This window comes from Cricetulus griseus, chromosome 3 (genome assembly GCF_003668045.3).
Source record: "Cricetulus griseus strain 17A/GY chromosome 3, alternate assembly CriGri-PICRH-1.0, whole genome shotgun sequence".
Taxonomy (NCBI): domain Eukaryota; kingdom Metazoa; phylum Chordata; class Mammalia; order Rodentia; family Cricetidae; genus Cricetulus; species Cricetulus griseus.
This window is the reverse complement of record NC_048596.1, coordinates 182,576,168-182,599,788: the sequence shown is the minus strand read 5'-3', so window position 1 is coordinate 182,599,788 and position 23,621 is coordinate 182,576,168. Positions and strand designations below refer to the sequence as shown.

The 23,621-nt window shown below is 49.3% G+C and overlaps 2 protein-coding genes across 5 annotated transcripts in view; one reads left to right on the top strand and one right to left on the bottom strand.

Moving 5' to 3' along the window:
* Window positions 1-10,896: 10,896 nt before the first annotated feature.
* Prmt7 (protein arginine methyltransferase 7) overlaps window positions 10,897-23,621 on the bottom strand; it is a 62,721-nt gene continuing 49,996 nt past the window's right edge. Inside the window, exons 18-20 of one of the 4 annotated variants that reach the window (XR_004769275.1) lie at window positions 19,093-19,237; window positions 17,731-17,910; window positions 10,897-12,354 (exon numbers count right to left, since the gene is read on the bottom strand). The gene's annotated coding sequence lies outside the window, so the exon portion shown is untranslated. Of the gene's footprint in view, window positions 12,355-12,808; window positions 17,911-19,092; window positions 19,238-23,621 lie in introns of those variants that run through there. The other 3 variants (XR_004769274.1, XR_004769276.1, XR_003483412.2) reach the window with 3 other exon arrangements.
* On the top strand, window positions 11,278-22,141 carry Smpd3 (sphingomyelin phosphodiesterase 3). Its single transcript, XM_027405917.2, has 7 exons — window positions 11,278-12,594; window positions 17,614-17,689; window positions 17,790-17,945; window positions 19,799-19,888; window positions 20,090-20,153; window positions 21,623-21,785; window positions 22,040-22,141. Exons 1-7 carry the CDS (start codon window positions 11,278-11,280, stop codon window positions 22,139-22,141), a joined length of 1,968 nt encoding a protein of 655 aa, XP_027261718.1.

Sequence of the window (23,621 nt, the reverse complement as noted above, 5' to 3'; positions counted from 1 at the left end):
TTACAGAGATTTTCTTTTCAAAAGTTACCTGTAAGTCCACCAAGATACACTGCCCACCGTTTCTCTATGAATGGGAGTGCAGCTTCAAGTTGAACTGTCATTCAGCCAGAGGGAAGGTTCTAGATACCACCAGCAGCATGCTACAGCCTGGGTGTACTATCTGGACAGTGTGTCTTTAAACTAAATGAAACAGGCTTGGAGAGATGTTTCAGCAGTTAAGAGCATTGGTTACTCTTCCATAGGATCTGGGTTCAGATCCCTGCACCTACATGGCAGCTCACAACCATCTGTAACTTCAGTTATAGGGGATCCATTGTCTCTTCTGGCCTCCAAGGACACCAGGCATGTATATTGTACATAAACATACATGTAGGCAAAACACCCATACATATAAAATAAATTAAAAAAAAATAAGCCAGGCATGGTGATTCACACCTTTCATCCCAGCACATGGGAGACAGAAGCAGGCAGATCTCTGTGAGCTTGAAACTAGCCTGATCTACAAAGGGAATTCCAGGACAGCCAGGAACACACAGAGAGAACTGTCTCAAAAAAAAGTAAATAATAAATAAAAAAATAAAATTAAGCCAAACAAACCACCTCAGGGAAACTAAGTGCGTTCAGAAGCCCCCTCTCAGGCCCACAGTATGGAGATGTTCCTCCCTGTGGCTGTCTATCTTCTTGCCTGTAAGCAGTCACTGTGGTCACTAAGGGGGTGGCCCTGGCAGGCAGGACTTCCTGAGTGGCTCCATTCCTCTTGTGTCTACTCTTAGCTTCCTGACTTCTCTATGCTCTTCCTGCCTCTACCTTGCTCACTGACCTACCCAATACCCAAACTCCTCCTGAACCCACACTCTCTGGAGGACACCTGTGCCCTCAGTACATGCATGGTCAACAGTATTTCTCATGTCTTTACAGAGAAATACCACCAGGAAACCATATCTGACTTTCTGACATCCAAGTTCCCTGTTTAACTTCCCTGCCTTGGCCCTGTCTGCTGTCCAATAGTACTGACCCCATAGTCTGACCACAACCAAGACTTGGCTCTGATTCCAAGCATAGGCTCTTGGCTTTGTCTCAACATGTGTCCACCTGGAAGGACCTGATCCTGCCTCCTGCCTGTCTTCTGTAGGTCCTGATGGCCCCTAGTCTGGCTTCTCACACTGAATTCCAGAGGTTAGAGGTTTCTGTCCATTCAAATGGGTTTTCTTCTCTGTGTCTATGGATTGACTGTCTACTGGTGTCAGACTGTTTCTCCCTGGGCAGAAAATTTCCACTAAAATGAAAATATTAATGCTCAGAAGTCCCAGTGCCTCGTGATCCCAGGAGATCTGGGCACAAACATCAGGAGTGGACTTTATGAAGAGGTGAGGAGTGAACCTGGAGTCTGGACAGAGCAACATTACTATCAATATTGAAATGGAGATTAAGCAAGTGGGTTCCAGCCGGGCATTGGTGGCTCATTCCTTTAATGCCAGCACTCGGGAGGCAGAGGCAGGTGGACCTCTATGAGTTCCAGGCCAGCCTGGTCTACAGAGCAAGTTCCAGGACAGGCTCCAAAGCAATACAGAGAAACCTTGTCTGGAAAAAAAAAAGGGTGGGGGTTCCAGAGGAAGATCTGACTGTAGTCCTGGGAACCATAGTCTGTCACCCATTAAACCTGCATTCTGGAATCAAGCAAGGAATTCGAATATACAACAAGCCTTATCTTTCTCTGATAGTCAAGAATGGATGGCCAATATTGTGGTTATAATCAGAAGCTGTCTGGGGTTATGGATGTAGCTCAGTTGGTAGAGTGCTGGTCTAACAGGCAATAAGGCCTGGGTTCAATCCCTATAATTATATAAACCAATTGTGGTGGCTCATATCTGAGAGGTAGGACCAGGAAGATCAGAAGTTCAAGGTCATCCTGATACACCATCAGTTCAAAGCCAGACTGGGATATATGAAACCCTATCTAAAAATTAAAGATGTCTTGTTAGTCCCATTGCAGGGGGTAATCTGGGCCACTGGCTGATGGAATAGCAATAATCTCAAACTGCAGGTCCAGTGGCAAAAGGGCAAAACTCTATGGAAGTTCTCACACCTACTGTTGAGTGCTCTGTTTCTTAAGGGGACTAGGAAATGTAGCCTTCCTTTGTCTGCTGCCTCAAACTGCTCTAGAGGTAAAAGTCCTAGCCTAGTTTTGGAGACATGTGGACAAAGGGAAAAGTCTGCCCAGACTTTCACCCAAGAAAAATGTGCTCCTTCCTTAAGAAGTCACTGCTATATAGAAATGCATCTCTGTCCACACTAGCAATCTGAGTACATATGACTGGGGCAGCCAGAGCCAAGAACCCCTGCATTCTGTCAGAAGTACAAGATTTGAAGCCTGTACTCAGCAGGGAGGCAAGAGGATTGTGAATTGGAGGCCAACCTGGGCTACACAATGCATTCCAGAACATCAAAACCTAGCCTCAAAAAACAAACAAACAGGGTTGTGGTGGTGGCTCAGTGTGTAAAGTGATTGCTGTGCTGGCATGAGGACCTGGATTTGGAACCCCAGAACCCATGTGCCTTAGTTAGGGTAACTGTTGCTGTGATGAAACACATGACCAAAAGCAACTTGGGGAGAAAATGGTTTATTTGGCTTAAATATCCTGAGTCACAGTCCATTGGGGGAGGCCAGCGCAGGAACTCAAACCAGGGATGGGGGTGTGGAGGGTGTGACATGGGACACCTGGAGGCATGAGCTAATGCACAAGCAATGGAGGACTGTTGCTTACTGGCTTGCTCCTTATGGCTCGCCCAGATGCTTTCTTATAGAATCCAGGACCACCAATCCAAGGGTGTCACCACCCATGATGGTCTGGGCTCTCCCCATCAATTACTAATTAAGAAAATGCCTTACAGGTCTGCCTATGGCCCAATCATATGGAGACATTTTCTCAGTCAAAGTTCCCTCCTCCCAAATGACTCTAGCTTGTGTCAAGTTGATGTTGGACTAGCCAGTATACCTTGGCTCTACTGGTCTTAGCCTCCACAAGGGCACAGGACTGGGAGAAGCCCTGTGGCTTCTGCTTCAGCCAACTTTATCAGATGGATCTGGTTCAGACCAGATATAGTATCAGGAACCATGGGAATGAGAGGAGGCTCAGGCAAGGATTTAGGACCCAGCTACATCCCATCCTCCCTAGCAATGTCCTTTGTCACCAATCGAAAAATCTGGAAAGGCTAAGCAGCAGAGACCAGAGTGGCCAGATTGGTTGAGCACCCTTGCACCCCTCCCTTCCTCTGACCTAGCTGAGATGTGCTTTCCAAGCACACACTAGCTGGCTCCATCTGTGCTTTCTCAATTCTACCATGGAAATGCCCAGACTGGCTGGTGGAAAGCATACCTCAGAGCTGCTCCTAGCCCATTCCTATTCTCAGAAACCACATCATGAATTAATAGCTCCCACGGAAAGTTTCTTTTTAAAAATTTTATGGACCCTTGGCTGCACTTGGCCTCTACAGAAGCCTATGACTGGCTTATACGAGCAGCCCCTGATAGACAGCTCTGGTGCAACCCTGCCAGGAGGCAAGCCTGCTGCTCATCTCCCACAGTGTCCTTGCCCCATCATGCAGGAGAGCAGGCACCCTTCTATAAGGCCAACCAGCCCCATGAAAAAACTTCAAAGGTTTCTTTCCCTTCCCTTCCCTTCCCTTCCCTTCCCTTCCCTTCCCTTCCCTTCCCTTCCCTTCCCTTCCCATCCTAATCTTGGAATTAAATTCAAGCCCTCAAAGATGCTAAGGAGGCACTACAGCTCAGCTCTTTCAGGGCCTTTAAGGCAAGGGGAACACAAATGCTTGCTATCTCTAACTAGCCCAGTGGTTCTCAACCTGTGGGTAGTGACCCCTTTGGGGGTCAGTTGACCCTTTCACAAAGGTTGCCTAAGACCATCAGAAAACAGATATTTACATTATGATTCATAACACTAGAAAATTACAGTTATGAAGTAGCTACAAAAATAATTTTTAAAGATTTATTTATTTACTATGTATACAGTGTTCCACCTGCATATATTGAGAGGGCACCAGATCTCATTACAGACGGTTGTGAACCACCATGTGGTTGCTGGGAGTTGAACTCAGGACCTCTGGGAGAGCAGGTAGTGCTCTAACCCCTGAGCCATCTCTCCAGCCCGCCAACAAACATAATTTTATAGTTGGGGGGGTCACCAACCATAAAATGAAGAACTGTATTAAAGGGTCACAGCATTAGGAAGGTTAAGAACCATTGAATTAGCCCAAGGAATTTTCATCCACATCTAATACAAAAGGAAACTAAGGCTTAGAGCATCCTTCAGTCAACTTTTCTAATATTCATCAGGACCCCTGAGACTCCACACATCTGCACTCAGAGCTTGTGATTGAAAGTTCTGTCTACTCAGATTGCTATCTCCAAGGGATGCCCTGAGGCACATAGACCTGTATGTAGGGCCTTGACTCAGGAGGATGGCTCTACTCTACCAGTGCACAGCTGGGGACAGCACAGGAGTTATGCACATCTGAGAAAAACTTAGCTTTAGAAAGATCACATACCTGGTGTACACAGATAAAACAAAGCCTCTTTAGTGGTAAGTGACAGAAACACACAAAAATGACTAGAGCAAAGAAAAGGGATTTTCTGGCTCACAAATTAGAAAGTCTACAGTCTGTGTGGCTTCAGGCAGACAGATCAGAGTTCAAATATGTTATGAAGACTTACCTCTCCATTCTAGCCCTAAGATCTGTTTGCCCCTGAGCTGGATTCATTCTCAAGGAAGGCTCTAGAAGCTGCATGCTCTCATTGTAGTCTTCCATCTCAGAGAAAATGTAGACTTCTTTCCTAAGTGGTCTGATAGGAGTTCCAGGGAACACTTAGCATGGTCCTAGTGCTTGCTGTGGCTGGCTGTTATATCACCTTGGAGTGGAGCAAAGCAGTGTGTCTGCCATTGCCAGAGAAGTGAAGCCAAGCATAAGGATGTAGGTGGAGCTGGGGTGCTTTGAGAAATATGAATAGGCTTTTACCTGTGTCTGAGAGGCATCACTGCCACAGCCTGTGTGTTTATGGTAGATGGAAAACTCCCATTCTGTCTGGGATATGGCTCTTTCAGCCCCTCCCCCAACTCAGAAAAGCCTCTGTCTCTTGTCAGTCTTTCTGTCCTCCTAGCAATGAGCTGACTCCAAGTTTCAGCAGCTCAGAGCACACGTTGCCATGCCAACCCCTCCACAGCAGCATCTAGGCAGAATGGGCTGGCCTGATCTCACAGCCGCTGCTGAATGCAGACACATTCAGGTAATTGGATTGGAGCAATCCTAAGGCCTTTCCTGTGGAAACCTGCAGCTCCTGTTTAGACTCAAAGGCTTGGAGGACATTTTGCTCCAAGACTCCAAGCTTATAGTGGAAAAAAGAGCTCAGCAGGCTAGAGGGTCAGAAGACAGGGCAGTAAAGGAGGGACAAGCCCCAGACAATGCCAAATGGAACAATTACCAGCCTTCCAAAGTTCAGAGAGCCCTAGAGATGGCATGGGCTTCCACTCCAGCAGGGGAGGGGGATGTCATGACTTGCTTTGTTCAGCAAAACTGGTTGCTTTCTTACCTTCCTTCTGAAGGAGAAATTCATATTTAAAGTCATCATCCACACAGGTTCCTTGGAGCTACTGTGAATGTATGTTCTCTGAATCATATCTGAGGTCCTTATCTCAGGCCTGGCAATCCTGGTCATTTGATGCTCAATGGGAACAGTCCTGCTTTCCAGAGTCTGCCCAGACAGGACCATTCTAAGGATTCCTCTTACTGGTAAGGGAAGATCAGCCACCCTGGGCCCACATGCATACATCTAAGGGGAAACGTTGGTTTAACTCAGGCTTCTGAGCAGCCATAGTTCCCTTCCCATACTGTGGGCACACAAGTTACTGATTAGAAGTCAGGTGCCTTCAGGTTAACTTGTATGAATGGCCACATGGAAGCTTCTTGCTATTGATGCCTTGGGCTGCCCACAAATGCCCGGGTCTATATTCTTAAGGTCTTGCAGAGCAGTTGTCCACCTTTTCTTCTTCCACATGGACTAAGGGTTTTCTGGGCTTCCAAATATCCCTAGGCCAAGTTCCTCTTCTACCTGCATCAGTCTGTGACTCACAGAGCTCTTTGTCCCCTCTGTTCATGCATAGCCCAGCCCAGTCCTCACTGGAGAGGGTAGGGGCAAGTTAGTGAAGGCTTTGGCTTTGGCTCAGACACTGTAAGTGGCACCTATGAGGCTCCAGAAAACACTCTGCTTCAGTCAGGGTCCTGGAAGTCCTGTGGGTGGGCTCGGGCCAGCCCCTTAACAATGCAGAAACTACAACCTGGGGAGACAAAACACATGGGGTGGCTTCAGGATATGGTAGGAAGGAAGCAGGGGTGATCAGGCCACCAGACTGGTGCCCTCTAATCCTCATAGAAATACTAGAGGTAGGCACTGCTACTCCATGCCTGACATCAGTGTCAGGATGTCACTTAGGCTAGCCTGCCTCCTAGGCTGAGTGCAAGACCATGAAGCTCAGATGAAAAAAGAAATCCTGGTTTTGACATCTAGGACCAATATGCTCCCAGCAGTCCTGCCTTGGGGCACCATAAAGCTCCGAGTCATAACTCCACAGCTCATACTGAAAGAATCAGGATTCCTGCTAGGATCCCTGAGGACTGAGGACCTGAGAGTATTCAGGACTCCAGCTCAGCTATACAGACCATGGTATGGAGGGGAAGAGATGTGGCTTCTAGTAATACTAGAAAGTAAACATTAGGATTTGCAAAGGGGATCAATCCAAGGGTGACTGTTGATCTTAATGTAAAAAAACTTGAATGATCCACCTAACCTAAGAGCTTGAGGCATGCATGGCCTTGGAGGGACCTGCTAATCCTTTAAGAATGTCCATGACAGGCATTGCTGACAAAGCTACCAGATCAAGGAAAAGAGGAAGGAATGATGGGGAGGATGGGGTCCCATGTCCAAAGCCAGACACATGCCTGACCCCATCGAGACATGCAGACGAGAGAAAGGGAGATAAGCAGGGTGCAGCTGAGCACCTGCCTGTGCTGTACAAGCCTGGGGAAGCCACAACCTTCCATGGCAACTCCTCTGAGCATCTGAAAACTCTGGGAAGTTACCAGCCTCTCATGTTTAACTGCAGCGCTCCTCTTTCATGAGGAAAGTGTAGATCAGACTAATTAATGTGTGTTGTTTGTTTACCCTCCTCTCATTTCCCTGAGACAAAATAATTATCCAGAGCTTTGGAAACAGCCTCGTCTGTGGCAGTCCCTTCTGTGTCTTCTGTACAGCAGCTTCTTATGTGTAGACAAGGAAGCCAGTGCAGGCCATGGCAGATCGCAGCAGCCAGGAAGGTCCTCCTATACAGGACACTGCTGAAGAGGAGACCCTGGGATAGCTGTGAAGGATTTGGAGTGGCACCATTGAGGACCAAGGGACTCAAAGCTGCCTCATCTTACAGGGTCACTGTGGTAGCACAGCTCCCACTAGCCCCTGGAACTGCTACCCCAGATCCTGCCCTCCACCATCCCTATAGTGGTGACCAGAAACATGCCCATGCCTGCCCAGGGCAGGCAGAGATCCCTGCAAACTAGAGACTTTGCCAGAGGGTTTCTGGGGCCTCAAGAGTGGGGGCGTTGGTGGCACACACCTTTAGTCCCAGCACTTGGGAGGCAGAGACAGGCGGATCTCTGTGAGTTGGAGACCAGTTTGGTCTACAGAGTAAGGTCCAGGACAGGCTCCAAAGCTACACGAGAAACACTGTCTTGAAAAAAAAAAAAAAAAAGTGGGGGCAGCTGAAGATGGATTCTCTGTCCTCATCCCCTAAAGCCCCATCCTAGCCAATAGCCAATCCCAATCTGATTAGCCAAAGTCAGGGTTGAGCCACATGGGATGACAGAATTGGGTAATTTTTCTCAGGAAGCCTTTGATGAAGGAACGCCTGACTCATGGGGTTGCTGTGGTGGACACTGCAGTGGCTCTTAGAGGTACAAACCTACCTCCTCCCTGATACTTTCTCCATGTGTCATCCATGTAGCCCACATTATTGCCCACAGGTCAAACCTGACCCTTACTACAGGGAGACTGACTGCACAAAAGCTTCCCCAACTGAGTGTGCACTCAGATCAGCAATCTGTTCATTCCTTAGTTGTTTCTGCATTTGTTACTTCCCTCCCCAGACAGGGTGGCCAAGAGCCAGGGCTTGGCCTCAGATAGACTCTTCCTGGAGCTTATGCTGGAGGGAATCCTAGAAAGAGCTCCAGCTCCAGGCCAAGTGACAGCCTGCTGTAGGGAGGGGCTGTGATCACAAAATGCCTTGACAGGGTCAAGGAAGTGTCCCCTGAAGGAGAGAAGTCTCAGTTGAGCCCTAAAAGGTACAGAAGGGATGGCAGGAGTCAAGAAGGGAGTTCAGGAAACAGCTGCAAGCAGGTGCAGAGGGTCTGGCAGCAGCTGCAGCTGGAAAGGGGACTCTGTGGCTGGAGCCAGGGTGGGAGCGGGAAGAGAGCACAAAGACAAGAATACAAAGGGCCAGACAGATTATGAGCCTGGACTGTCAGCAGAGGGAGAGGGGAAGGGAGGGAAGGGGTAAAGAGATGTTAAGCAGACCCTTCTGGGTGCTGCACAAATGTGAGGGGGACACTAATGATCTTAGTCAACAGTGATACGGAGGGAAAGAGGAAGGGAGCCTTGGAAGAGAGTCTGTTCAAGACTCTGAGGTGACATTCAAGTGGCCCAAGGAGTATGGCTGGGGCCCTTCTCTAGAGTCTTGGTGCTGAATTCAGGGACCACTGGTGTCTGGAATGCCTCAGGAGACCCCATCCAACTGCCCATTGCTCCTGCAGGGTCTGCCTCTGGCCCCAGGAGGTCTGGCAGAGATGGGTTGGTATGGGCAGCTCCATATCCTGTATTTCTTCCTCTAGCCAGGAGGGGTTCTGCCAGCTCCTCATTGAGGGCTGTAAATTGGCTAAGCTCATCCAGGCAAGTGGGATAAGGAGTGAGCTGTGGCTCTGGCTCCAAGCTGGAGTCCTCCCTCTGGTAAGCGGTTGGGATATTAAACAAGCATAGTGCTCTGGCATCACCCAAGCCAGGCAGCAGGTGTGGGAGGTTACTGTCCTGAGAAGCCCTCACTTGACTGTGCTTACTTACTAGAAAACACCTGTTGCTCCAAACTGTGACCTTCCAGTGTTGGCTTCAAAGTGACTTCCCTTGAGGAAAGTAAAATCTTTGTGCTTCTTGTTCATCAGAACTAGACACAGCTATCAGCTTACTCTCCTCTTTGGACATGAAGCCCTGCTCCCCATCATCAGCCTTGGCGATGGTGGCTGCAGGGCTGACAGCTGTGGGGAAATCCCCACCTCCCCAACAGCTGGAGGAAATGGCTGCCTCCTCTCTGGCACTAGCATCATGATCTACCTCTGTTCATTTATCCTATCTCTTAAGGACCTGCCACTTTCGCCTTGAGACTCCCTGGAACATTTGTGTAGCACCTTCCCTCTTAAAGCACCTCATTTTCTGGGGAGGTAGGTATATTCCAAAAAACAAGAAACACAAACTGCAAAGACCAGGTCACTGTTCTGGGGGACAAGCACCCCCAGTAAAAGTACTTAAGCTACTCCAGCAAGGAAGTGAAGAATCCTCTCTAGAAGCTGATGTCTAAGCTGAGCTGTGGACAGGGTGAGGGAGCAAGAAGCAGAGCTATGGGAGAGCCTCAGGGTGAGGTCCCGGCACCACTGTCCAAGTGAGTAGGAGGTGAGCATAGTAGGTGAACAGGCCGCTGAGGAAATGTCCCTCCAGCCACAATGTAAGTGGAGGCTGATAAAGTGAGTGAATTGTGACACTGTTCTCAGCTCATACTGAGATGCTTCACTGGGGACAGAAGGACAGATAGGACAGGAGGACTGAGGGAGGGTAGTATGAATGATATCTAGGTCTCTAGTTTGGATGATCAAAGTCTCAAGAGGGAGGAGAGAATGTGGGGCCAGGATGAATGATGGCAGCCTTGGCCAGAGGTGTAAGGGGTGGAAGGGGTGTTGATCAATGAGAGAAACAAACATTGAACTTACCTGCTTGGCCTAGAAACTAAAATGCAACTCATTCATCGAGCATTTTCCCCTCAAGAGGAGCAGTGTTGGTCCCTGGAGGCTGGGTAAACATAGAATCTTGTCTTTATTGACTGGGTAATCAGCACGGTCAATGCACCTGTCTGGGTGTGGTCAGGCCTGCTCTGGAAACTAGTATGACTCGTACAGCATGGGGCAGGGACCCAGGATAGATGTATTTAGGTTGCTGTTGGCTTTGCCTGAAGCTGTAATTTGGAAGACAAGCTGGAGAACTAATAAAGCTTTGACCCAGACCCACACAGCCCCAGGAAGCTTCTCCAAGTGTCCAGAGTAACTGGGTAAACTCTTCATTCTGAAAGCTGGTGAAACAGTCTATGCCTGGGTACCCCTGGCTAGAGTTCTGCCAGGGCACCATGGAGTAGGACATAGAGCTTAGTCTGTTGCTCAGGAAGCTGGACCATGGTCAGATCAGGCTGCATGTGAATGAGACTTCCCTGCTCTTCTGCCCAGCCTGCCACGCTGCCCTCTGCCCTGTAACCTTTGGCCCCTCTGGTCTTTCCTGGCCTAGCTGGCACTAGATAAAAGGTAAACATATTTGCAGCATATTAGAGGTAACCAAGGCTGCTGCCTGCCCATTTCAAACACACCCTGACTCCCACAGGGCTTTACTTGCTTCTAGCCAGTGTCAGTCCAGGCACACACTCAAATTGAAATTGCAACACACCCCTTTGTACCCATAAAGCTATGCCCTTTTGTAAACATGGGCCATTTTTTTAAGCAATTAAGTTACAGAGTCAAGACAGCCAGTTAGTGACAACCATATACAAAGCTGTTTATTCCAAGAAAACAAGACTATATAGACAAATGGAATGTGGTGGGGCATTCTTCTGGCCCTGAAACACTCCAGGTAAAACTGATTCTCTAGTTTTCAGAACAATCTAATTTAGTAATGATCTCCCTCACTCTGTTTCTCCAGGTTCTCAACAAGCTTTGGTATCCCAGCATGGCCCCTTGAGGTGAACCATGAATGTCTGCAGGACACTTACTACTAACTACCCAGAGTCACATCTTGCCAGGAGGTGACCTGTCCTCCACCTGCCCTCAGCTTGCCCACCCCTGCCTGGGAAAGTGCTGCAGCTGCCACGGACACCATGTAGTAGGGCCGGCTGCGGCGCCCAGTGAGCTGCAATGGTTTTGTACACGACTCCCTTTCCTAATAGCTGTCTGTCCGCCCTCCATGCTGTGTCCTGGGCCCTCATCTTCCCATGTTACTGGCTGGTGGACCGGCTGGTAGCCTCCTTCATACCCACCACCTATGAGAAGCGCCAGAGGGCAGATGACCCTTGCTGCCTGCAGCTGTTCTGCACTGTACTCTTCACACCAGTCTACCTGGCTCTGTTTGTGGCTGCATTACCTTTTGCCTTTCTTGGGTTCATTTTCTGGTCTCCATTGCAGTCTGCCCGCCGGCCCTACTCATACTCCCGGCTAGAGGATAAGAGCCCAGCTGGAGGGGCAGCTCTGCTTAGCGAATGGAAGGGCACAGGGGCTGGCAAAAGCTTTTGCTTTGCCACAGCTAACGTCTGCCTTCTTCCTGACTCACTTGCAAGGCTCAACAATGTTTTCAATACCCAAGCACGGGCCAAAGAGATTGGGCAGAGAATCCGAAATGGGGCCGCCCGGCCTCAGATCAAAATCTACATTGATTCTCCCACCAACACCTCCATCAGCGCAGCCAGCTTCAGTAGCCTGGTGTCTCCGCAGGGCAGTGATGGAGCTAGAGCTGTCCCTGGTAGCATTAAGAGGACAGCCTCTGTGGAATACAAGGGGGATGGTGGACGTCACCCCAGTGAAGAGGCTGCCAATGGCCCAGCCTCTGGGGACCCGGCTGATGGCAGCCTTGAGGACAGCTGCATTGTGCGAATTGGTGGTGATGAAGGAGGCCGACCACCGGAAGCTGATGACCCTGCTACTGGGAGCCAAGCCAGGAATGGGGCTGGTGGGGTCCCAAAGGGCCAGACGCCCAACCATAATCAGCGAGATGGGGATTCCGGGAGCCTGGGCAGTCCCTCAGCCTCCAGGGAGTCCCTAGTGAAGGCACGGGCTGGGCAAGATGGTGGTGGCAGCGGAGAGCCAGGAGTCAACAGCAAGCTCTTGTATAAGACGTCAGTTGTGAAGAAGACAGCAGCCCGCAGGAGGCGACACCCTGATGAAGCCTTTGACCATGAGGTCTCGGCCTTCTTCCCAGCCAATCTGGACTTCCTGTGCCTGCAGGAGGTGTTTGATAAGCGTGCAGCTGCTAAATTGAAAGAGCAGCTACACGGCTACTTCGAGTACATCCTGTATGACGTCGGGGTCTATGGCTGCCATGGTTGCTGCAATTTCAAGTGTCTCAATAGCGGTCTCTTCTTTGCCAGCCGCTACCCTGTCATGGATGTGGCCTATCACTGTTACCCCAATGGGTGCAGCTTCGATGCCCTGGCCTCTAAGGGAGCTCTGTTTCTCAAGGTAGGCATCCTCAGCTCCACCTGAGGGCTACACACCAGCTGTCCCCAAACCACATGACAAAATGAGCCATAGCCCCTACCAATCCTTATGCCCTGGAAATCCACACTCCCTTGATGGGGTGAATTGGGAGCCAGAAAAAACTTTTCAGGGAACTGAACTCACAGCCCCCAGATCAAGCACAGGAAACCCATAGGCTCAGGCTGAGTGATCTGGCCAGTTTCTCAGAGTCACATTTACTCATCTATGAAGTGTTGTGGGTGTGAACCAGTATCCTGAGGTCCAGATGGGATTCAGCCTCTTGTACTGCACGTGGTGAACATGGGAGTGGTGGTGATTGCTGTGACAAGGGATAGAAGAGGAGACAAGCCCATCTCCATTCACACATGGCATGGGTACAAGCCAGCATATGGACTCTCAGGTCCCCAGGCCAAAGACCACACTCAACCACTGAGACCTCTAGCTTCATTGGCCAGGACAGCCCCCTTCTGGTAGTCAGCAGCTGTCCTGCCAGGCTCTCTTCCCACCAACCCTTGGCTTCATTTCCATAGTCACTAATTAAAGTGAATCACGATTATTTCTGCTAATTTGGATGCACTTGGAGGTTTTAGACAGACCATGGTAATTTGGTCATTACACATCTTTGTCGGAGCCTGAGATACTGTGTCGACTTTTTGTTCTCTATCTAAAGGCCACTGCTAGTGAATCCAGAGTTTTCTGAAACATCATTTGGCCATCTGATACAGGTGGAACTTTCTGTCCCCAGGGGCAGCAGCTGTTTTGCTTGTGGTTCTCCCATTAAAAGTTAAGACTTGACTGAGGGGTTGCTTTATCAGGGGACCCTGACTATGGCCCAGGGCAGGTTTCTCTCACTTCAGTTCCAGGATTAACTAAGCCCAACCTGTACAGGAAAATACTGAGCCAGTGCCTGCTGGGAGTAAGGGTACACTGACTCCATCTGCCTGTTAAGGAAAGGCAGGCACTTGTATTCCGCCACCCTGGGGTGCTCAAGGTCTTTTGCATGGCTCTACCAGAGTTAGAGTCCCCAGCTTTCTAGTCACAGGCACAGGTCTTCTGACACACAGCTCCAGCCTTCCTATTCTGACATATGGTTCATTTGTGGATATATTTGTCATCGGTGGAAAGGTGTATCCTCTCACCCTAACTCTGATACAGATGGCTGTGAGCCTGGAGACATTCACCTCCAGACTACTGCTATGCAGAACAATCCACTATCCTCTGACCGTCCCCCTTCATTTGATACCCCGAAACAGTTCTCAAGACAACTGTCTTCTTGGGACAGCCTCTCCTTTGTGGCTCTAACATTAATGTCTCCCTTTGCTTTGTGGTTTTCAAACTGGTCAGCAGATATGTTGGCTCATGCCATTCCAAAACTTTTTTTGAGCTGGCCAGTATTTGTTTTGCTATCAAACTTTGTTTGCAACATCTCTTAACATCATGACAGATCTGATAGTACCAGCTTGTCTGTCTGTTTTGTTTTTCCAGACAGAGTTTTTCTGTGTAGCCCTGGCTGTTCTGGAACTCACTATGTAGACCAGACTGTCCTAGAACTCACAGATCCCCTTCCTCTGCCTCCCAAGTGCTGAAATTGAAAGCATGTGCCACCACCTGACAGTCTTGTTTTCTTATAGCTAAAGGTTGGGATAAGCCATGTAGCCAGCTCTCTTTACTTCTCAGGATCCCCTACTATCAACTCTGTTCCCTCGGGGAATGTGATTTCCACAGCCCCATTGCTAACCTTGCTGGTAACCCTCATTCTTGTCCCAGCCCAGATCTCACACCAGAGCTCATCCTTGAATCTGGCTGACTCCTGGGTACATCTCATTTACTCCTGAGTAAGCTCAGCATCTGCCTCACTATCCTCACCCAGGTCCTCCTATCCTGAAGCCAGAAGAAACCAGCCACCTTAGCTGAACCTTGTGCCTGCTCAATTTATCCCAGGTTCTTCACTGCACCATCTTGGTGAACTTCCTCTCTACATTAGCCCACTGTGATGTGCCTGTCTGATTTCTTTAGATCTGATCCCTTTTACTGCCCTTACCATACCACCCTCAGGGTCCTCCACATCCTATGCTCTGCTGGTCTTAATCTTGCCAAGCACAAACCAGTTCTCCCTTGATGGACTCCTTGACTCTGTGCTCAGGTATTTTTTTGAACTTCTTGTCCGGCCAGATGTTGCCTTTGAGAGTAGAGCTGTGGCCTGTTGGATTGGGATCTGACTGTTCTCCTGCCACACAAGAGGGCCAGGTTTATCTACAGAGGAGCTGGGGACACTGGGAGGATGTGGTCAGCAGTCCCTCCCTCTGCCACCTTCCTCGCTGAGTCCTGCTCACCTAGTTTATTCCATGGATTCCTGAAGAAATGGGCCTCTACATGAAGAAAGGGACTAGAATTCTCTTTGGCACAGTATATCTAATCCTGAGGACCCCTTTTTTTTTTTTTTTTTTTACTGATACTCTGTACCAGCAGGACTAAAGGACTCAGCCTCTCGGTGTGATTGTTTGTTTTTGTAAGAGAAACACACAGGACTCTGCAGGTCCTGAGGATATGCCGTAGGAATCACTAAGTCCCAGCAAATAATAAAGTGGATGCTGTCAAGATCACATACCTATTAAGAGAGCGGCAACTGTGGCCTTACTACTGTGGTGTCTTCTCTCTAAGTGGGTTCTTGGCAACAGGGCCAGTAGGGATGCCTTTGCCCTCATCCAGAACTCAGCATGGGTCAAGTGATACTAAGGGAGAGTCTGACAAATGGGTGGCTGTTAACAATCTTGACAAGGACACCAACAGCCCAGAAAGGAGCAACAAGCAGCACGGGGAGGCCAACAAGACTAACATGTTCCCATCTGAATGCTGTGAGCCTTGGTGTATCCATTCATAAAATGGTACACAATGAGCATGTGAGGATATACTAAGCTGAAGTGTCTGTGGCTGAAGATTATAGTGGGAGAAACCTGTTGCCTGAGGAACACAAGGTCGGCAGTGTCATAAGCCCCTTTGAGCACTGTATTCTTTTTAATGTGCTTTTATAACAAGATGCATCAGTGGTCCATGGTTTTGCAGGGCTAATTCCCAGAATAGGGGTTCCAGATGGCTGCACCTTGGGTCTGAACTGAACATGTGAGTTTAGAAACAGCCCAAGTTCAGGTCAGAGAGCCTATTATCAAATAGTGAGACATTCGCCAATAAGCACTGAGGATAGACATGCATGCTGTGGGGAGGAGGGTGGAGTTGCAGAAATCCAGGGGACAGGACTGAGAAGACCCACTCAGTTTCAGCAGCAAAAGGAAAGAACAATGACTGAGAGGCACTGTTGTGTCCTTTGCCACAGGATGGAACAAGAACCTTGGCTTCTGTGGTCTACCTCTCTGGGAAGTGCCTGGGTCTGGGGTTCATCAACACAGGAAACACAGCTGGATTGGATAATTATCTGGGGAGGGCAACTGGTGCTCACATAGGAAGATGTGACAGACCTCTGAGGACAGGGGCCCACAATAGTCCCTGAAGAGTATGCAATTGAAAGATTCTTCTTGAGTGGCCTCCAGCAGTTGGACAGTGATAAGGGACCTGGCAGAGGCCTTAGGTTGTGGAAGGGGATGTGATGTGTAGTCTGTCTTACCTCCAGAGCCACAGCACAGACAAGGGCTCATTCTTGTGCTGAGTTACCCATGAGGGGCTGCTGAGTTGTCTTTGGGCTATACAATTAAAATGCCCATTTTTATGAAGCCAGCATTAGAGATGACCTGGCCAAGTAAACTGCTTGTTGAGCCAGGTCCACCCAATGTAACTGTGCCCTAGTAAGGAAAGGGCCAGGTTTGGAGGAAGTGGAAGTGTGAGAATGTGAAGAGGCTAATGTGAAAAGAGAGCTGGACTTGGGATGAGATCAGTCCATGCCAGGGGCCCAGAACCAGGGACACTGATCAGGACTCTGGTCGAAGACTGAGGGACTACAGGAAACCATTTCCTATAAAACTCATGAAGCACTGGGCAGTGGCAGCGCACATCTTTAATGCCAGCACTTGGAAGGCGAGGCAGGCAAAATCTCTGAGTTGGAGGTCAACCTAGTCTACAGAGAAGTTCCAGGACAGCCAGGGCTACATGGAGAAATCCTATCTTGAAAAACAAACAAACAAAAACTCATGAAGCAATGGACCATGCAGCCAGATGGGGCAAAGACAGACTAGCAGGAGGCTGGCAGTGTCCAAGGCCCCTCTAGTGGGTACTAGCTTTGATTTCAAATTTGAGGGTCAATAGGTCAGGTTGAGAGTATGGCCAAAGGAGGAAGGAAAGAGCCATTAAATGGGAGTAGACAAAAGACTAAAAGGGGGATAAAGAATATGGCTCCATGGTTAAGAGCATGTAGCTTTATTATGAACACCAGAGTTAGGAATCACAGCACCCACATTAAACAGCTCCAATTCTAGCTTCTGTGGATGGACAGACACACACACTCACACAACTACAATGATGATAAACAAATATTAAAAAGACTGAATGTGAGGCTGGGTATGATGGTACATACCTGTGATCCCAGCAATTGAGAACCAGAGGCAGGAGGACTGCTGTAAGTTTGACATCATTCAGATCTATGTAACAATTTCCAGGCCATCCAGGCTACATACCAAGATTGTGTCTCAAAACAAAACTCGGGAAAGTGTGTAGGTGGATATTCTGGTCACCTGGAGATGCCAGGGACTAGGGAGGAACTTGCTTTTGACTTGTGAGTTTCTGCCCCATAAAGCCTTGCACAGATTGTGGCCAACCATGTAACATTATAGGCTGATGGTTTCTTTACACATCTGCCTCTAGAACCAGCCAGACACTTCTAGAATCAGGGCATGCCCTCTCTACTAGACTGGGCCCCAGAGTCTAGCCAGGAGCCTGGCACAGAGCATGATGGCCAGAGCTTGAGCAGAGGGCTCTAGATGTTGCCAGGGTCCCTTTGCACCTGGAACAACAATGGTTGGCTGATAGCAAAACTGACACCCTGCCTTCCCCCAGGTGCAGGTGGGAAGCACACCTCAGGACCAAAGAATCGTTGGGTACATCGCCTGCACACACCTGCATGCCCCACCAGGTAGGCCACAGTCTGAGTTTTTTGGGGGATGGGTTCAATACCTGGGCCTTGGCTGGTGTCCAGGTCAAGCTTCATAGTCTGGTTTCTGTCCTATCTGTAGAGGACAGTGCCATCCGGTGTGAGCAGCTGGACCTGCTTCAGGACTGGCTAGCTGATTTCCGAAAATCTACCTCCTCATCCAGCACAGCCAACCCGGAGGAGCTGGTGGTGTTTGACATCATCTGTGGAGATCTGAACTTTGATAACTGCTCTTCTGGTGAGGCCACACTCCTCCCCTCTCAGGTCTGAAACTCCAGGGACAGTCACAGACTACAGCTAGGTAGTTTGAAGAATTTGCAGTTCCTCATGAATGTGTGTGGGAAATTTAGCAAGACTAATGTGTCTGCCCCACACTGGAGTCCTTGCATAGAACAACCCATACACTGCCCCCACCCCAAAAAAAGCACAGAGGCTTCTAGCTACAAAGAGATGCCCTAAAAATGAACCCAGGACAAGGGAGAAACTTCCAATAATATTGCCTTAATCTAGGCAAGGAAGATGGCTCAGTGGTGGCTCAGGGATTAAAGACACTGGCTGTTCTTGCAAAGGACCCAGGTTCCATGCCCACCACCCACATGGTAGTTCACAACTGTCTGTAACTCCAGTTTCAGGGATCCAATGACCTCTTTTGACCTCTGAAGGCACAGTGGTGCACAGACATACATGCAGACAAAACAATCATATACATGAAATAAAACTAAGATCAAAATTTTTAAAAAGCTGACTCAGCAGGTAAAAGTACCAACCTGATGATCTGCATTCAATCCCCAGGAGAAACAACTTCCAAAAGTTGTCCTGTGACCTCCCTGAGTTTGCTGTGGCATATGTAGATCCCCTACACCCACACACCCACACCCACACCCACACCCACACCCACACCCACCCACCCACCACCCACCCACCCACACACACACACACACACACACACACACACACTATTTTAAATTTAAAAAACTACTGGTTTAAATTATTGAACTCTGCTAGGTATGGTGGCCCATGCCTGCAGTCTCAGGTCTGAGACCAAGTTGGTCTACACAGTGACTTCCAGGTCAGCCACAGATACACGAGTCCTTGTCTCAAGAAACTAACAAGCAAACAAACCTTTTAGGTAGAAGACTAACAGCCAATCATCTGTGAAGTTTTAAACTGATTTGAATCCACATTTACAAAAACCCCCTTTGGGGTAGGAGTAGTTTTGAGCTTTCTTTGGCCTGGGAGCCTCATGGTTCTGACACTCCTGCGGGAGCCACAGCTCCCACAGGAGACTATGGGTAGCGCTGAACTTGAAGTCTGTGAGTTCAGGCCTCACCCTTTAGAACAGGAAACCTCAAGGTCTCATCTGGAGTCCAAGATGGTACCCTCACCTGATGGCAGCAAGTCAAAGCTGTTTTAGCCTTTTATGGCCAGGAAGGCATCTCTTGACAACAGTGGCAATTCCAGCATGGGCGAGGAGAATGCAGTGCCGACCATGGAACACAGTCACCAACACAGAATGATTTTCCTCTATACCTGTGTGGGACAGCAAGGCTGTCACATTCAACACACTAGTTTCTGCCCCAGCACAAGTCTCTCTGTTCTGGTCAGGACACTCTTGGCACAACACATACAGGAAGAGGCTTTTAGAGGAGATTCCCACCAGGAAGCCCTAACCCAATGCCCTTCCTCCAGCCCAGAGTCAAAAAAAAAAAAAAAAAAAAAAAGACTATACTGGTCCAGGGAGTAGGCAGAACACATGGTTCTGAGCCATGTGATATCCATCCTCCCCAAGGGTCAAGCAGACAGATCTGTGAAGAGAACAGGGTTCCAGCTGCAGCATCATCCAGTTTGCAATGGAATCTGGGAAGGCTTGGAGGACAGAGAGCAGTATGTTGGGGCACATAGAAGGTACTGTGGCTCATCACTGGACAGATGAGCCACAGTACCAACCACAGGACACCAAAAGAACCATAAACCCAGAATGGTTACCAAAGAGAAAGGAACCTAGTGGCATACAGTAGGAGTAACTGGCACAAACCAGGGGCAGCGGGTGCCTCAGTCCAGAGCACTCCTCTCTCCATTCCTCCTACACAGATGACAAACTGGAGCAGCAGCACTCACTGTTTACTCGATACAAGGACCCCTGCCGCCTGGGGCCTGGGGAGGAGAAGCCTTGGGCCATTGGTAAGCAGGGGGCTGGGCTCACCATGGGCTTCCCAAGATGAGGCCACCAGAACCTGATCCCTCATGAAGGGGACATGCCCTAAGCAGCTGTCTAGAGGACCCCAAAGTCCTGGTGTCTCCCTAATCTCTCCATGGGGGCTACCCTTGAGGCTGGCTAGACCCTACTTCAGTCACCACACCACTCTCCTCTTTTGTCCCCAGGTACCCTGCTGGACACAAATGGTCTCTATGATGAGGATGTGTGTACCCCTGACAATCTTCAAAAGTGAGTGCCCACACTACTGCAGGGACCCCTAATCCTAATAAGCTCCCAGGCCTTCAGGAGGTATAGAGTCCCTAGTATGTTGTAGAGATGGGGACTGGGCAGGTTCCAGCAGGGCCAGCTCACTCAAGCCACTAAGGACTTTGGCGTATCAGGAAACTCTTACACAGGAAAGAGGACGGCTAGGTGGAGTCTGAAGAAGGGACAAATCCCAAAGCAATAGTCACAATCTGGAATCACATTGCAAATGTCTCTAGTTAAATATGACTCATACAGGATCAGGCCAAGAGTCAAGCCCTAGAGAGCTGCTGGGTAAGAGGTCTGTGGAAGAGAAGGGAGCCCATGGCCTCTGAGAGAACACTGGCTGTCTTGAAAGACAGTTCTACCCTGGTCCACCTTCATCCTTGAACCTAGTGAGGCTTCCATAAAGGACACAGAGGAAAGGCCAATAGCAGAGTGGATTTATAATTCACAGCCTGAGACCGCAAAGAGCCACTGCCATGCCTCCTTGCAGCTAATTTGAACCAATTAATTAGATTATAGACTAAATTTGAAACATCATCCTATGCAGAGAAAATTATCTTTTCATGAGATGATGATTAAAAAATGACTATCAGTAACTCTCAGATCATTGATGCTAGAATTAATTATCAAAACAAAAGACAGTAATGGATTATATCTTTGAGCCGTTAACAATGCTCTGAATGTCATTAGTGTATTTATCTTAAGGCTGATAAAAACCTGTAGAAAGCCACGTTTGCCATCCTAGTCTCTCCAGACACTAAATGTATCCAGTGTTAATCTCCTGGAGGACTGGGCAGAGTCTCCCATGCCATAATTTGAGAGGGATGACCTATGGGGTTCCCTGGTTCTCCCAGGGTTGCTTGGGCTCTCAGGGAAGACTAGTAGGAACTGTGTTGGACATGTAGGTACCCTTGAGTCTCTGGGATGACTCTGAGAAATAGGACAACAGCCCATTCCCTCAGTCAGGGCCACAGCAACTACTCATTTTACAAAGGAAATAGTACTCACAGGTTTGGTGATAAGCTAGGTCACATCATCACTTAAGCTTAAGACCCATAAAATAACTGGGACCTCCATGTAGCCCTTTCTTGATTCCCTTAGCCTGGCCAATCTTAAATAGTGATGGGGCTTCCCCTACTAGCTCAAAAGCAAAGAAGGGATCAGGAGAGGTGTATTCACATGGCCATAGCCAGGAATGTCAAGACCATAATCGGGATAGAAAGGGAAGTGGGAACTGGTTAGCCCAAGGTAGAGACAGCCTGTGACAGATGGTGGAGCCTCTGCTCACTAGGGACTCTTCCTTATGGTGAGGCCCATTGTGGAGTCACAAGACAGGCAGGTCTTAAACCCAGGTTTGGTCTACCCTTTCCCTCTTACATTGTGGAAAGTATGGCTCCACAGTCCAGGGCTGGCCTAAGACTTCACCTTGTTTCCTTTCTGCCCGACAGGGTTTTGGAGAGTGAGGAAGGCCGAAGGGAGTATCTGGCCTTCCCTACCAGCAAGAGCCCAGGGGCTGGGCAGAAGGGGAGGAAGGACCTGCTGAAAGGCAATGGCCGCCGCATTGACTACATGCTTCACGCTGAGGAGGGGCTGTGCCCTGACTGGAAGGCTGTGAGTCTCAGGCTGCTCCCTGTAGCACCGTACAGTACTTTGAACCTATCCCTCAGTCCCTGCTCCCTTAAAATGAGAACCACCATTTTCATAGCCCGAGAGCCTCCAGATACCCTCTGTACAACCCTAGCCCAGTTGGCCCCACATTTAGACCCTCCCACCACAGGCTGTCATTTCCTCCCCCAAAACTTCCCTTTTCAGAACATCCTCTCTGGATCTAAACAGAATGTTTTCCACCCTTCCCCCCAACCTAGGAGGTAGAAGAATTCAGTTTTATCACCCAGCTATCCGGCCTGACCGACCACCTCCCTGTGGCCATGCGGCTGATGGTATCTGCAGGGGAAGAGGAGGCATAGACCAGCCATGCCACTGGCATCTCAAGAAGTGGGGCCTCTGCCAGCCCTTCAAGGAACCTGGGCTGTGTCCCCTCCATTGAGCACCAAGTGCTGGGGGAAGGAGGGCAGGGGACAGGGAAGAGCCTGTCAGTCCCCTGGGAGCCTGGAAGCCAGGCTGCTCTGTGCCTCTGGGCCATCTCTAAGAACAGAGGACTCAGGCCAGTCTGGGAGCCCCTGGCTGCCTAACCAGTGCCATTCTTTCCAATCACAATTTTCTACAGATCTACACAGCACAACATAGTTTGTAACCCAAGGGTTAGTATGAAGACTGGGTTTGTGTACTCTTTGTATCTCTTCTCAAGCTTTGTCCAGGGTTCATTAATTTTGTCTGCTGCCAATGTTGTCTCGCATGCCTGCACCCTCGCTCGCACGCACGCTGCCCGCATGCCATGTGCCACACTGTAGCACCCAGACCCCTTGCTCGGGCCTCACCCAAGGCCAAACTCCAAACACAATCAGAAACAGCCAAAGAAGCACTTCCTGGGCACACCTCCAGCTTGGTGGGGATGTGAAGGCTGTCATTACCTGCCAGCCCAGGGCTCTTCCCAGGGTCTTGCATTCAAGGGCGATTACATTTTAAAAAGAAAACAGAAAATGTTAAACACAAAATCACCCTTCACTTAGGGTTTGTAAGTCACTGGGTAGAACTGTGCTCTTCCCCAGCCCACACAGCAGGGTTCAGCTGCCTCTGGCCACCCCAGCAGCACCTTTAGGAAACTGACACAGCTGTGGGGACATAACAGGAAGTCCAAGAAGAGGGCATTACTTTTTTTACACAAAGGGGACACAGAACATAAAGGGGGGAGGGTTGATTTTGAAAATGACAGGTTTGTAGCTTCTTCTATCCAAGCCAACACGTCCTCTTCTACGGGCCCCTTGGGTTCAACCCTTTCGTGAGGACTTCCTCATCCATGTGTGGCTGAGCTCAGGAATGACTTGCCTGCCCCCAAGTTGGGCTGCAGTTCTGGCCTCCCAAACCCACTCTCCCTAATAGCTGCTCCAGCCAATGCCATGTCTAGGAGGGTACCCTGGATGAAGTGGCAGGAAACCAAGATGTAGAGAATTGCTTCTTTACCAATTAAGCTCAGGTGGCCAGCCACCAGCCACTGCGTGACCAGAGCCAGCCCAAGCTCGGCATAGTGAGGCTACTAGAAGCCCACTGTTCTCCACCTGCTCCTGCTCAGGTGCCCAAGACAGCACTGACTGCCCACCTACCTTCAGAGAGCAGAGGCTGATCCCTGACTATAAAGGGAAGATGACTGTCTCAGGGTACTTACTGAGCTCCAATTTGAGGGACTGTTTCTGACAACCCCACTGATCTCTTCAAAGTGCCCTATCTTGTATCCAGCCTGGCTCAAGGCCAACTCGGCTTGGTGAGAATGGAGGAAGGATCAGGACCCTTCTGTTGGGACCTCTAAATGCTGGTGCCCTGAAGCTGTGC